Below are 16,778 nucleotides of genomic sequence, written 5' to 3'. Positions count from 1 at the left end.
AAATGAAAAACATACAAGACAAACAAAGGCCAGAGGCTCCTGACTTGGGACAGGTACAAAAATGCAGCGGGGTTTGACATGTTTTGAGAGATCTCAAACGTCCCCATATATCTCTAGCCAATGTAAAATAAAGATACACATTAGCAATACGCACATTTTAACTCAGTTTAAAGGGATGCCGATGTCAGAGTTGGTAACAAAGGAAACTAAGCATAATAATTAGCTTTTATTGACATGTCAGTTCAAGACTCAATTAAACTGATTAAAGATGATATGTCTTCATCATAGGAAAATCAAGTACAATCCCTCCAGTTAGGGGTTTAGTATTATGCAATCATAAAATATATGAGAATACATTTGTTTGTATTACACTTGTCATACTTTATTAATTGCTATGCATTGTGTGTTTTGCTGATGTTCGGAGGCCGTATAATGTATCGTATGTCCTTTCTTCTGCGTCATGTGGTCTCTGGTGGAGTGTTGCCTCATTGGCAATCATACCATCTCCGTGTTTTTCAAAGCTGATAACAAACTTGTAGATTTACACTACACAAGACATTTTCAAAGGACCGAAGGAGCAATGCGAATAGAATTCCTTGGAAATAAAATTTACCAATACTTTACAACTGCCTACAATACATTGACTTACTAACTATGATTCATACAACTTCATAAAAAAAACACTCACTTACTAATTATGATTTACCTTTACCTAAAGGAGCAAACCAAAATCATCATTAATGAAATTTGATGTGCATGATGTTCTAATAGTCATACAAATGCATACCAAATTAAATTAATATTTGAATGACCATTTTGTGAATCCCATTTAATGTACATGATTTGTCAACTGTCATTTTATCAGTATCGTCATACTCTCTTGTCCAACAATTGAAAAGTGATTTTATGTATTTATTATTTTTTCACGTGTTTTATATTCACTAAACTAATAATGATACTGAGGAGCTAATATTACAATGATTATAAACATAACAAATGTTGCATCTAGAGTAAAATACAAATGTACAATTCAAATATACTGTTGCAAATTTATAACATTTACATTTGTGGTAAGTGGATACTTCCGTCATCTTTACAAGAGTTACATGCTTATAATTGTAAAAAAAAACATCAGTTCAATCGGAAAGACTGACAGTCGTGACGGTCTTGGTAAATTGTCCCACCTTACCGTCTCAATTGGCAAACGATTAATCCCACATCTTAATAAAAAGACTGTACGATGATAAATAGATGCACGAAAACTGATAAATAGTCTTGAGTTTAAAAACATTTCATAGAATCAATTTCAAAAAAGGTGAGTTGTTCTTATCCATTTACATTTTTTGAAAAACAGAACTCAGCCATATATTTCTCATTTCTCTAATTCTATGGAAAATTATCCCTTTTCGAACCCATTGTATAAAAAAATTTTAATCAACGTGTGGTTGCTGGTGATCTCAAAAGATCATTGGATGATTTTAAGGGTCATGACCTTTTTAGCTGACTGGATGAATCAAAATATGATAACAGGTGTTAATGAAATTGACAACTTCGTGCAATGTGAAAGGCACTCGTGGGGGGATTTTCGGTTAACAAAAAAAGAAAATGTCTTTTAATCATTAGAGAAACAGATTCTTACATAGTTACTCGTGGATTATCGGATTTATCCAATCTCGATAGTTAAATTATAAATTTTAAAGTCCTCGCCGAGGCGGCTCGGACTTTAAAATTGATAATTTAACTATCTCGATTGGATAAATCCGATAATCCACTGGTATCAATGTAAGAATCTATATTTAACAGTCATTAAAATGTATTCATATGGGATAAACATTATCTATTATAACCATATTGTTATAGAGATTTGAATATAACAGATTGTCTTTTCCTTCTTGTAAGCACAAGAAATGCCAGCCCACAGGTAGGATTCTTGCTTCATAGACAATATTACCAAATAAACATTGAAATAATTCATATAAACAGGAAAAGAAGCAACAAATTCATTTATGGTGCAGAGAATTCTCGGGAAATCCCAATCTATATTACGTTGTATCGAACCTGTGTATATAATATTTAATCAAATCATTAAGCATAAAGAATTTACATGATAAAATATTGTGTATAAAATGTATATACATTCTGCTTCAACGTCAAAATTAAATTCATTGTTCTTATTTGATCAAATGTTCTGTTGCATTACAACTAGATATTAAAATTTCAGCTGAAGCGAAACTTTCAACTAACACATAATTTTCTGCAATCTGGTGTATAATCGTATTCTTAAACTAAAACTTCCTCAAAAATTTGTCATCAGATCGATACAAAATAGACAAACAAGTAAAGACTCACTGACACGACCTTACAGTGTAATTGTACATCCCTATAATAACAAAAGGTCACAAAATCATATCTTAGAGAAATTGCAGTTGCTGAATGCTACATTAAAAAATAAAATTAAATCAAATATAAACGACTTAGTATCAATCAGTACAAAACCAAGATTCAACTCATATGGTCTGTACCAAGTCAGGAATGTTGCTGTTATGTATTTATGTATGCTGACGTTTGTTTTTGTTGCACTTTTGTTTTTTTATGTTGCCTTTATGTTTTACATATTTGAAGATTCATTTGTAATAATGTTGTCACTTGCAGGATGTCTTAGTCCAACAAATACAACAGACGAATTCTTTCACGAACCGCCCCCGATTCGGTTTTGAATGCATCTACATTTTCTTTTGTGGTTGTTTTTAATTTTGCCTGCTGTTTTTGTCGTTTAAGAAAAGCAATTCGTCGGTCAAACCCGATTTTTTTAACTAATCTCTCTTTTTGTATTAGCATTTCTAAATAATCCTCTACTGACATTGGATTTTTCAATAACGCCATTAACTTCAGTTTGTTGATTCGGTGTGTAACTACTGGCAAGCACATAGAGAGAGTATCTTCTGCTTCGTTCATTTCTGAATGCATTTTTGAGATTATTTCTATCTGAGTTTGTATACACTGCGTTGCATCTTTGCATGAACGTTTTTTACCATTATATGTCTTGGTGCTTTTGGTAATAAGGTTTCGGAAATGGTATGTTTCTTTTTCGTGATACATCATATCACATTCAAGTGGACAGTTTCTGCAGGTACCGTCAGCTTCCATTGATATGCATTGTTCTTTGCTCGTGTTGCAGGTGCAGTTTTCATGACATGAATATTTGCATCTGGTGCAGTTATAACTGTATTCCACTTTTTTTGTCGTGTCGATCTTTTGAATTTCGATTTCTTCAATTTCATAGGTGAAGTCTAAATTGTCCCTAAACTTCTTTCTTTGAGCTTCGTAAATATCAAGTTCTTGTTGTATTGAATCTATTTTAGCCAAACCTCGTTCCATCGTATCTTGCATTTGTTTTATAAGAGCATCAACTGACCTGCGCAAAATCAAAACTTCGGTGGTTAATGACAAACTTTTTGTTCGTAAATTTTGGATATGTTCGAAAAACTTTTGCATACTTTTCTTTCCTAAATCCCAAAATAGTTTTGACGTTTGACAGTGAAAATGATCCGACGTATTTTCGACATACAATGCTGAATTATTTACTGTGAAATATGATTCGTATGGGATAGCTTTTTCGTCCAGATCTTTCAGGGCTTCAACCACAGGGGGTGTCTGACCATCTGCAAATGTTATCACCGTACATATATGTTCTTTAATGTCGTTTCCGAACAAAGAGAGAACTGATGTAAAAATATATCTCTGGCTACTGGTTAGCCTTGCATCAGGAGCTTTCACGACAAAGCATATAGCATCAACAAAACGTACTCCCCTTTCGTCTCTACATTTGAAGAGATTTTCAATTTGATTTACTATTTCTTTGTCGTATTTGATACCGCCTGTATGACCAAAGCCGGGAGTATCAATTAGATTAATGGCATGCTTAATATAAATTGGAGTTCCTTGACTCCGATGTATCTTGTAGCAAGTTACCCATCGTGTTTGTGAAACTGACTACAAAGTAAACAAACATATTTATGTTTTATACAACGACAACGGTTTTATTTTATGTAGTACCTATGATAAACATACCCTTAAGTTATCTTTTATGAAGCCAGCTGAAGGACGCTTCCGGGTGCAGGTATTTCTCGTTACATTGAAGACCTGTTGGTGACCTGTTGAAATGTCTTTTCTATGGTCGGGTTGTTGTCTCTTTGACACATTCCCCATTTCCATTCACAACTTTATTTATACATGTAATAATGTTGGTAGTCTCTAAAACTTAATAATGGTTCTGCATTCGACTCTTTTTATGTTTTTAATTAGTACAGTACTTGGAACCTAAGGCATTACTTTTTAGCGTTCAGTCTTCAGTCAAGTTAGTGTCAGTTTCACGTTATCGATTCGTCATATTTACGACTTATTGACAAAAACTGTTTAACTAATCTGACGGATTAAATGAATTTGTCTGTCTGACTTTACTGCATCACGTTGATCTATTATGAATTAAAACATAAAGTTTTGTTTCGTTTAATTAAAATGACACCATGAAAGACCTACAATTGTATTCATATGCAGCAAATTTTTCACCATTCAGAAATTCCTGTTAGTTAGTATATGCATACCTGTAAGTTACATGTTAGTTAGTATATGCATATCTTTAAGTTACCTGTTAGTTTATGCATACCTGTTAGTTACCTGTTAGTTACCTGTTAGTTACCTGTTAGTTACCTGTTAGTTAGTATATGCATACCTCACGGCTGGTAATCTACACACGCAGAACATTTGGTTCTGCAATGAAAACTGTGAGAGGATTTTCCGGTTGTGCTTGAGTGGAGAAATTGTTACCACTTCAAAAGGTATATACATTTCTAAATTTCAATTTTCTTATTCAACTGCTCAAAATATTAGAAATCGGAGAAAGCTATACTGTGGTGAATACTTTAACGAAGAGATAAATGTATCATTTATTGTTATACGTAGAGTTGAACTCTTACAAAATCAGTTGTCCCACGAGAAATTGCCTAAAAAAAAGACATTTCAATTTTGAAGACAAGTGAAATATGCAGATAAAACTAATACATGTAATATAAGAGAAACGAAACTAGTAGTTTAAATTTTGTATTTGGAAATTATCGATATGTTGATGGAAATCAAGAATCGTCATTGGATATTTTTTTTTAAATCAGAAAGGGTTGTTGGCAGTGCGATTCAATAATAGAAATTATAAGTATTATTTTTTTAAACTCATGTTCTGATCATGATATATGCAGTGGTGATTGTTTGTTTTGTAGAGCATTTTTGGCATTTATAAAGATTTTAGCGATCGCGAGGAGTATTTTTGCACTTTTCTTGTTTATAAAAGTGAGTACATATGAAGGAAAATTAAAATCTTTTCGTCGTATTAAAATGTTTCTTTTAGATATTGAAATAATTGGATTTAAAAAAGTAAGTAGAAGTAATTTGTGATTAATTCAAATTACAGATCCTATGTTTTCACATATATAAAGAGTATCAAAATCTTATTAAAAAGCATATACTGTCATATGTTATTTGCATCTTCATTTTGATATGTCAATATTGCGAAAAAGCTGCATACTAATGATCGGTAAAAATGTCCTATCGAGGGCTATCTGTGTGACAATAGCATATGCGGAATTCGTTTAATTCATGAGTTTGTATATAAATTTGTTTTAATTTTTCATTTTGTCGTATTAAATTTTAAACATGGTGCCTTTTGTTAGCTATTATTCGTGTGTGTCTTTGTCAATTGTGTTCTCCTATGTATTTGTATTGTAGTCCTGTAATGTTGTGTTGTCATTTTAATGTTTTATTTAACATGGTCATAAAAGAAGAAGGTTTGGCATGCCAGAGGGCAAGGTTCAAAATGTTCTGTGCCAAGTCAGGAATGTGGTCATTGTAATATTATAGTTCGTTTCTATGTGTGTCAGTGTATGTGAAGTTCGGATCCTAAAATATCATTTTCACTGTATATGCCATACATTTCTGATGTAGAATGATAAATAAACAGACGAAATTGTTTTTGATTTTTGGAAACGAAGAAAACTACCAGTAGTTAAAATGTATATGCTGAGAAATCAATAATACTAGTAAGACAATGTAAGAGATGCGAAAGTGATTTTATCGCGCCTACAGCCATCCATCTGTGAAATATATACCGAAATAGGTGAATATTTAGGTCATTTCACGAACAGATCGTGCAGGTCAAAAAAAAATTAGCAGGTAAGATGTTGTTGCAGAAAAATATTCATTTCAACACAATTATTAAAGTTGTATAACGTAGAATAGGTTAAGTCATTCAGTCTCTTCATATTGAACTAAATTCCACTATGATGCTTCCGTTGTCATGTTTACTGTCGAATATTGATACTTTACTTTCATTTTCACTGTAGAGCGATTCATTATTATTGTATATGCGGTGCATTTTCACTATATCATTTTTTTAATATTTTTATCAATCAAAGCTTTTATTTATAGCCGACTGGCTCCAACAATAGATAAAGTAAGGATTTGATAAAGTTTAACTTGAGGAGGAAAGTTAGATTTAACACTCTGACAAATTCAATAGAAATATCATTTATTTCAAATGTATTATATTTAATTTCTTATAGATCGTAGGGATCTTGGTCCTTGGTTTTATTTATCAATTTCCATGACACTTCATCACTAATTACGTACATCTTGATACATATTAAACCGTTGGTTTTCCCGTTTGAAAGGTTTTACACTGGGGTCCTTTATAACTTGCTGTTCGGTGTGAGCCAAGACTACATGTTGAGGACCGTACTTTGACCTATAATGGTCTACTTTAAAAAATTGTGACTCGGATGGAGAGTTGTATCATTGTCACATGTGACATCTTCTGATATCTATCTATGGCTCAAATCGAAACGGGACGGGATAAAAAGGGATAAAAAAAAACACACTACTTTTCTAATATATTAATAATGGGCTTAATATGAGTGTTGTCAAATCATACAATTTTGTCTAACCGGTTACTCTGATAGTCGTTCGACCGATTAACCGGTTAACCTGTAGTTCAATAGAGGTTGGAAATGTGGAATAAATCAAAGAGACAACTACCCAACCAAAGAGCAGATAACAGCCAAAGGCCACCAATGAGTCTTCAATGACGTTTTTTACTTTTGCATTATACATTTTATAAGGATTATCTTTAAGGAATACTGGCGAAGTTTGACTTTTAATAATTCCAATACCACCGTATATGCTATGGCGTGTGTAATATCATTATATTGAAAAAATAAAAAACCTTCTTGATTTCGTCGAATTAAAATGATTCTTTCTCTTTCTCTTGATGTCTCAGAAAATAATGGGGGGGGGTCAATTTGAAATTATTAGACAGTTGAATAATTTGGGATGTTTCAATTTGAAATTATAAGCTAATTGCATCAAGTATACATTGTTCATTAATTACATTCATTTAAGTACAATTATTTTAGTTGACATTTCGTTTAAAGTATAATGAAGCATAAGTTCTCTGTTCGCAAGTGTATGTATTGCGTGGAAGATAACGTCCTCAAATTTACTCGTCTCAATGTGACTTTTTGAGAAGCGTTTTGTTACAAGTTTGAATAGCTATATACATATGATGAAGAATAAATGAGGAGTTTGTATTTCAATTTAAAAATATCATAAATGTCATCAACTAAGTTTTTCATTTGTTGCAAATCCATTTATCACATAAATCTACAATAAAAATTCCTCGCATCTTCGAATATTCTACATCAGAAATGATCGCACTAATATTGATAATTCATCGCCTCTATAGTTAAATTGGATCGCTTTCAATGATCGATATGCTATATTATGTTGCCTTTATAACACTTATTTGACTTTAACTTTAATGCTATGTTAGTACATTAAAAAGACATCACAAAAATACTGAACTCAGAGGAAAATCAATTTGGAAAGTCCATAATCACATGGCAAAATCAAAAAACAAAACGCATCAAAAACGAATGGACAAGAACTGTCATATTCCTGACTTGGTACAGGCATTTTCAAATGTAGAAAATGGTGGATTAAACCTGGTTCTATAGCGCTAACCCTCTCACTTTAATAACAGTCTCATCAAATTCCGTTACATTTACATGATGCGTTAAATAAACAGTCACAATCAATAAATTTAACTTTGTGTTTCTTTTGTGTCGTTTGTTTCCTCTTATATTTGAGTGTGAATTCAAATACTTTAAGACGTGTCACCCGTCTAGTTGCTCATGTTAGTACCAACCTGGCAATAAGTCTAAATCGGTTGGTCACATTCGTGAAAAGGGAACGGAATTGTTGCAACAACAATAAAATCATATCTGCCATCATCTATGAAATGGATATTTGAAAACGGTCAACCAACTCGTCATACCGTTCGTTAAATTTTCGAAGGGATTTATTTAACTTCATCATTGGAAAATCTTGGTTTGACAGCTTTTGAGTGAGCAGTGACCCTCGATCAAGATAATCATTATGGGAAATACAAACCCTGGAATATCGTGTCAATTGGGAGATATATACTCCTTATGCAGGCGCTGCTGAAATGTGTTACATAGAAAAGTTCACAAATTTGAAACTGAAATCATCTCTTTTAGTGCAAAGTTTTGTTTTCAAACGACCTTCTAGATGTAAGTGAGTATATGAGTCAGACTTTTCTGTTACAAATATCTTCTTCAAAAGGTTATGTATACTAGTTCAACGGAATTAAGAAATACGACTTTTGCGATTTTATACAGTTAAACCTGGGAAAACAGAATTTCAGTTTAAACCGAACAATTTTCAAGGTCCCACAACCTTTCCCTATCAATTAACGTTAATCTAATTTGAAAAAAAAAACCCTGTCAACACCGAATTCTGAACGTTTTTTGATGGCTTCTTAGTAAATACTAGAACACACCTGTGACTGAATTAAAGTATATTACTATGCGCAAGCCTTATGTTAGTATTAGTATTGTCATCTGTTAAAGTCATGCCGATTATAAAATACACAGTTTTTCTCTGCTTTCAAATCTTTTTGTTTGAACCCGTCGAACTGGAGCTTATCAATTATTGGTAATATTAATTATTTGGAAAAACAAAAGGTCCTGGAATGGAGTATTTATTAATCAACAGCATTGTCTTATATTAGTTATAAATAAAGTTGAATTCTTTGATTCGCTGTTAAATTGAAAACTGTCCTTATACGCCTTATTTTTATTCCAGATTTTTAGTATTCGTATTGTTATCTAAGAAAGTCTTATTGATTAAAATATTACAATAGATAACACTTGAACAATTTAGTGGTGTCAACCCTGTGATTATGACCCGTGTATATAGCATAATTATATTAATCCTGAATACACCGTTTGGTAGTGAGCCTGTCGGATGCGAAACGTACAGATAAGGTAATAGGTAACAGGTGAATATACTATTGGTATCGGTATCGGACTCGATCCGGAACTTCTTAATTATTGGCAATATTAATTACGTGGAAAACAAAAGGGCCTGGAGTAGTGTAATTTTTAATCTACACCTTTGTACTATATTAGTTTTATATAAAGTTGAATTCTGTGGTTCGTCGTTTTTACGTGATGACGGCTGACAAATTGGACCTCGTAATTTTAGTATTATAGATGTATCACCTGTCAAAATCGATTTGTAGCAATCAAAACAAAAAGCATTATTTGCATGATGACAGAGTACTCAGTGATCAAATCATTTTTGTTTTGTTAAGAAACGTTAAACTGGTCCCAGGGGCCACATATTTCTATTGAATTTGTCAGAGTGTTAAATCTAACTTTTCTCCACAAGTTAAACTTTATCAATCCAGGACAAAAGGGGGGGGGGGGGTCAACTATATGTCCCCATTCAAGTGCATTGATCGGCCAAAAAAGGTGGGTTCCAACCCTCGGACCCCCCCCCTTTTTGGATCCGCCAACCGCTGCTCATATCAGCGAAAAGGACAAGAATAGAACTTTTCCTTATATCAAATGCATGTTACTCAAAAATTTACGGCCACAAATTTGTAACTGCAATTCAGTAGCTCAACTGTTTATTTAAATAATAGTTTTGAAGCGTTTCACTAGATTAAGAAGTCGTGCAACACACCAAGGTCAATTACTTTCGAATTATATTTACAGGATGCTGGATTACCTTTAGAGGCACTATGCATATAATTCAGATGCTCCTGCAGACTTCCGTTAGCTATTTATCAGCTATAAAGACCGAGAATAAACTGGACCCCAGCTGTTGTTTCTCTCTTATCTTGTGGCAAAGTATCAATCAGCGAGTGGCCAGTTTTGTCTGAGAACTCTTGTTTAAAGATAATTGAAAATGACGATATCAATTTAACTACAGAATCGCAATTTAACAGTGACTGAGAATCTGAATCTGAATATAAAAAGCAAAATCGATCCACGTCGGACATCATTGAACAATTAATACCTTTATTCAACAAGGATTGTGATTGACAGAGTGGAGTTTGATTTATATATATATATATAAGTACGTCTGAGTCAGTGACAACTCTACAACAAATGTATCCATCGGATCGCCATCAATGATGGTGATACATGGCTGTGTACATAATGTATATACAACTCTAAACATCAACCCAACAATGTTAGATCTGTAAATTTGCTTTCGCAAATATATATATATAAAAAGGAACAATATCTATCTTCATCTACCTAGATTTATACATTTACATCTAAATCATCATGAAAATATATTGTCGTCAGTTGTGTCACCAATCGACCCTTGTCTGTAAGTGCCAAAACTATTTTGGTGTTGACTTCAATCCCAACACCTTTGAAAACTGAACAAAACGCAAAGTCCCAGTGGATGCTCGGTTTGAACAGGTGTCACTGTATGATATATATATATATATATGTATATTTTTTTAGTTTGTGAAAATGATAAATACAGAATGCATACCCTTATAATCTGAGTATCCTGAGTATCTATGAAGCTCAATTTAAATTTTCCAACTTGAACAGTATGTTTGATAAAAAAAAAGTGTGTCGTGGAATTTCAAAATTGCATACAAATTTTCATGGCAAACTATCAAGATCATCACGAAAAGTGTATTATTTTAAAAAGAATTTAGGATGACATATCTTAAAACGAGATTAATAAATCTTATGTAACAAGTTCCATTTTAGAAAAACCAAGAGATATTATTCAACTGATTTCACACTTTATAGTGCTCTAACTAATCCCTTTTGCAAAACACATCCTTTTGTGTTAAACGCTGATTTATCAGAAGCACGAAAACTGCAAAAAGCAATTACTTGATCAACTCAATATCAATATAATTTAAACCCGAACGTTTGCTGTACCATTACTGTCACTTGTACCATTACTGTCACTTGTACCATGTACATTATATATTTAGTAACCAACAGGAAATAAGCGGATAGCTAGATAATAACAACACCAACTGGTATCGATATACATATCTAATCTAAATTTAGTGTACCTGTGATTGACTATCAATACCCTCTTTTCCTGGTGGTATTAAAACTAAGCGTGCCTTATCTTCCCATTTCACACCAGCGATGTGGTTAACCATAGCATTTATCAACGTTGTTTTACCTGAACCTGTTGCTCCAACTAATATGACTGTCTGGTCTATGATAGAAACTGCATCGTCTCCTTCAAATTTGAACATAACATGTTAAAAAATTCATCAAGAGTGCTCAAAGCCGAAAATTTTAAAAACCGAAAGAGTGTAAAGAAGAGAAAGAGTTGAAGAGCTATATGACAAAACAAGTACCTGAATACTAGTCAAATCCATCTAAGGTAAATTTTCGTTATAGTCTAAAAAATAATTATAGCGGACAATTTTGAAAGGTTTGTTATGAATCATGCCAGTATCGAAGTATTTACTTCTGAGCTGATAATACCCTCTGATTAAATATTTAATCAATTAAATTTAACTAAAATATATATGCATATACTAAAATATGACTAGTTCATTTCGAATGTCATTTAATCTATCCAGAATTCAAGTGCATTCCTTTAACTATTACATATTTTGCTTGAAAACTATTTGATGAATGGTTAATTAATTCATGTTGTATGATTCAAACTACCTTAACATTACATATCTTAAAGTAAAATGCCCAATCGTACAAACCTATGCAGTATTTCCTTGTCTTAAAAAGTTCATTTCTTGCTTCTTTGTTTTCTGTAAGTGGTAATTGGTACTGCTTTATCGTAGTGTCACAAATCATTTTGGTTGTGCTCAACAAATTGTTTATAGCTGATTCATTTGTTGTTATTTTGTCGCTCAGGAGACTCGAGGGACCTTCAAATTCTGTTTTTTCGCTGACTATCTTAATCTTAAAAATATAACTGGTCTGTGGTTGTAGGTTTTCTATTAAGATCCTCGTAAACTTACATGGTGTTTCCGACAGATATTGAACACATCTTCCCTCGTTGTGTATTTTATAGTAAATCTCAAATCAGTGACCCTGTTCGAGTTCATTGTCAGTTTCCCATTCTAGCTGAATATTATCTGAACCTACACCTTTTGCATAAGGTTAAGTCACATGTTTCCCTTTGTCATTATACTGTAATATACACATGTACCTTGTTTATATACACACATTAATTGAATAGAAATACCCATAATTAAGTTATGATGAAATATAAGTAAAATCCGAGCTTTCACTTTGTTCTGTTTTATTTGTTTATCGCCCCGCTCAAGATCTGAACGCGGCCAATAATAAGTGTTTTTTATTGATAATTTTAATGTTTTTTCGTTTTATAAAATATTTTTTTACAAAAGTTTTGATTTTTTTACTATGGACTTCATATAGATTTGAGATAAGTAGTGCAATATTTCAGAATGTAGACCGACATTTCATTGTTCTATCAATAAAATGTATTTTCTATGACGCGGAATTAGGGTCATAAACATCGAATTTAGCATATGCTTAAATGATTTTAGCATAAGCTATATTATAATTTAGCATATGCTAAAATGATTTGAGCATAAGCTTAATTCATTTTAGATTAAGCTAAATTCATTTTAGCATAAGCTAAATTCATTTTAGCATAAGCTAAATTCATTTTAGCATAAGCTAAATTCATTTTTGCATAAGCTAAAATCATTTTAGCATATGCTGAATTGTTAAGCTTATACATAAACCTTGGCGCGGAATCAAGGTCATAAATATTAAAATTCAGCTTATGCTTGAATGAATTTAGCTTATGCTAAAACGATTTAAGCTTATGCTAAAATGATTTTAGCTTATGCTAAAATGAATATAGCTTATGCTAAAATGAATTAAGCTTATGCTACAACGATTTTAGCTTATGCTAAAATGAATTCAGCTTATGCTTAATTAAATATTTTATCCAATCAAAATCTCGCTTTCTTAACTACTTTTATACTTTTCTCTGGTAAAAAGGAATAACCACTTTTCTCAAATAAATAAATGTTTTTCTTAATGTAAATACATATATAAATAGGGAGACTGTGGCCCTTTGCCATCCCGCTTAATCCGTCTCTGTTACCAATTAAGCCGATTTTGTATAAATATTTAGGTCTCGCATGTTGCAAAATTTCAAATTCTTGACACGTGTTTGTTGATTAAATGAAATTCTATGTGTAATTGTGTATACATTGTACTCGATCTTTTAACCCTTAACGGTGCTATAGATATACAATGTGTACATGTACATTTTTTACCGATTGCATAAATGAAAATTTCACTACTGTGTGGGGTTAAAGGGTCGAATACAATGTATATTTATCAAAATAGATGACAAGTTGAGATTGGAACAAATGATGTTTTTTAATCTTGTACAATGAAATACAGAAATACAGGTCAATTTTTATATGCAGCACAATTCCATTAGTAGTTTTCATAGTGACCCAAGAAATTGAAATCAGACAGCAATCATTTGATTTTCTGAGGGGTGGTGGGTGGGTTATTTGTGTGTGTGGTTAGGGGGGGGGGTAAGTGATCAATTTGCTATCGACTTGTCGCCCAAAAAAAAGATTGTTCTTTTCTAAAAAAAACAACCTTAGCCCGGGGAAAAAATCCATCGCCCATCCCCGAAAATCAAATGGCTGCTACCTTAGATGCAAAATCACTCGGGAAGAATAAATGCATCCAAGCAAGCGGTGCATGAGAGTATAGTAAGTTCGACCTTTTCGGCCATTCACGAAAAACTGTGGATCCCGTTGTTTAACTGAGTGAATGGCCAACTTATTAAGAACAAACTGTAAAATCAATTGAAAACAGATAAACTTAAAAGATCGGTACGAAACCACTAAAAAACACTAACATTATTTCTAGACAATAGCTATAGACACAAATCACCAAAATGAGAACATGTACAATAACTGAAAGTTTGTCCAAATCATTGCACTAAGACTGACATAAACCTTGTTCTTCTAAGGCCGTGTTCACATTGACCTAAATTCGGTGTTTTGTTAGTGTAACTCACACGTAAACTAAACACAATTGCGTTCCCATTGATAAAACTCAATGTTAACATGTAGTTTAAATCATGTTTTATCTACACACAGTCGATAGTCAATGTATGCCTAGTGTAGATTAAGTGTACACAAAACTAGGCATTTAGGACATTAGTTTTATCGTGTATATATTTAAGGAGAAAACAATTTCTGAGAAAATTGATATTTTTGATAATTATTAGTAAAGTTCTTTACAGAAATTGTTGTCGTAATTTTACAGATTTTTTTTTTTTGTTAATAAAAAATAAAGTACTTTTTCAAATCCTGATCAAGACTCAAAGCAGCATCATTGCCGAACCCATAAGACAGCAACCAATATTGATTTTCGAGGGGGGATATTATAGTTGAGTATAAAACATAAAGGCAAAAAGGGGGGGTGGTGAGCTATGGATTTTGTTTTGGAAACAAAAAATGTTTCCAGTTTTTGGCCCTGAACAAAAAATGTGTTTGTTTCAACCTCAGCTGACACTATATATAATGATAAAATTGATTTCGACTTGTCACCAAAATTTGTCCTGAAAAAAATCAATAGCCTACGCACCCTACCCGCTCCCCCTCCCCAAAAAATGAAAAATAGTTGCTGCCTAATTCATTTGAAAAGGTCTTCCCGAATCGACTTGACGTACACAAAAATATTCTTTACTCAAACAACGATTCACGCCTAAATGCATGACTAAAAAAGTGTTAGGTTAATGATATGTTTGTCTAGTATCTCAGATCCGTTAAATAACATTTAAAATAAATAAAAAAACGTTACCCTATTCTTTTACCAAATACTCCTTGGAGAAGAAATACCATTTGAAACAAACAGAAACAATAAAAATGTAGTGATCCCTAATATCTCAATCTTTTTTTCGGCTGTAAGCACGCTGCTGCAGCTAACGTTATCTAATGCGTAATCGAGACATCTCTAGTATATTCAAACTACTGCAAATTATAAAGTAGCAACCCCTTAACTAAAATAAGGGTGATGGTTATTTTTTTTTTATCTGAGTCAGATTTTTTTTCGCGGGTACGTTTTTATTCCTTTTTTTCGATGCTGGTGATCAAATACTTTTTTTTCAATATTTAACACTATAATGTATTTTTTTTATCATCTGTATGACAATTCTTTTTTTTTTTTTTTTTATCAAATTGGGGTTCGGAATATTTCCATTCCCACCCCTCACCCCCCTTTTGAAGTCAAATGGTTGTTGCCTTACCGCTAGAAAAATTGTCCAAAAATTTTGAATTCAATTCTACGTAATGATCATTTAAATGACATAGTTTACAAGTGGGAACAAATTTTATGTACAGGTAGCTAAACAAGGTGTATAGATGTGAACAAATGTAATGTGAAACCAGTGTACACTACACTAAACTAATTGTAAACATGTTTACTCTACACGGCGTTTGGTGTGAACACGGCCTTAGACTCAAGTATCAATCACTACATATCAACATATTTAGTCATAAACAGTCTGAAGGACGCCTCCGGGTGCGTCAATTATTAAGGACCTATACCGTGCAAACAACCAGTCCACACTAATAAACAGCTTTTCTATAAAATCATAACAGTTAAGTTATTTAAAACTTATATCCATAGACTAGACAGATAAATACTATTCTGAAAAAAAGAACAAATTGTTTAATCATATTTTACTTTAGTCTAAAATAAGGACAACATATTGACAAAACGTCAAAAATATGCGTGTCAGACGAAACAGACTATACGCACAATCACTTTAGCAGGGGTGTTTGTGTTCTTCAAAATAGTGTTATATCCACGAAAATTCGAATGAATGATATGCTTTATATATAGAGAATAATACATGGCAAAATCCGTATCATATGTCGTATCATCCGAGACATCAATATCAGCCCAAGGGCCTTTAGGCCCGAGGGATGATATTGGTCGAGGGTGATACGGCATGTGATACGGATTTTGCCATGTATTATACGTTATACGCTTAATCATATATTTCGACAGAAGAGTATTATATTATATGAACTGTTTTCTGATCCATAGCACTGGGTTACCTTCAGTTCTGCTTTTGTCTTGTTTCAAAGCTTTAAAATAACTGCATGCTCAATTATTTATACGAAGCACCTGGGTTACTTTACAATTTGCTTGCTGTTGTTTAAAATATATTTTGTTTATTATTGTATTTATTTGAGTGTTTTGTATTTTTTATAGTTGCAATTAGTGTGCCAAAAAATATGAAAATTTTCATGGCAAACTATCAAGATCATCACGAAAAGTGTATTATTTTAAAAAGAATTTAGGATGACATATCTTAAAACGAGATTAATAAAT

The 16,778-nt window shown here is 32.4% G+C and overlaps 1 protein-coding gene across 1 annotated transcript; it reads right to left on the bottom strand.

Moving 5' to 3' along the window:
* Nucleotides 1-930: 930 nt before the first annotated feature.
* Nucleotides 931-12,527, bottom strand: LOC134693473 (uncharacterized). The gene is made up of 3 exons (XM_063554307.1): nucleotides 12,128-12,527; nucleotides 11,468-11,643; nucleotides 931-3,993 (listed from the first exon to the last, which is right to left on the bottom strand). Exons 1-3 carry the CDS (start codon nucleotides 12,222-12,224, stop codon nucleotides 2,659-2,661), a joined length of 1,608 nt encoding a protein of 535 aa, XP_063410377.1. The 5' UTR covers nucleotides 12,225-12,527; the 3' UTR covers nucleotides 931-2,658.
* Between the last annotated feature and the right edge of the window lie 4,251 nt (nucleotides 12,528-16,778).

The sequence above is a fragment of the Mytilus trossulus genome, chromosome 12 (assembly GCF_036588685.1).
Source record: "Mytilus trossulus isolate FHL-02 chromosome 12, PNRI_Mtr1.1.1.hap1, whole genome shotgun sequence".
NCBI lineage: Eukaryota > Metazoa > Mollusca > Bivalvia > Mytilida > Mytilidae > Mytilus > Mytilus trossulus.
Note: the sequence above shows the minus strand (reverse complement) of the source record. Positions and strands in the feature narration are given on the sequence as shown.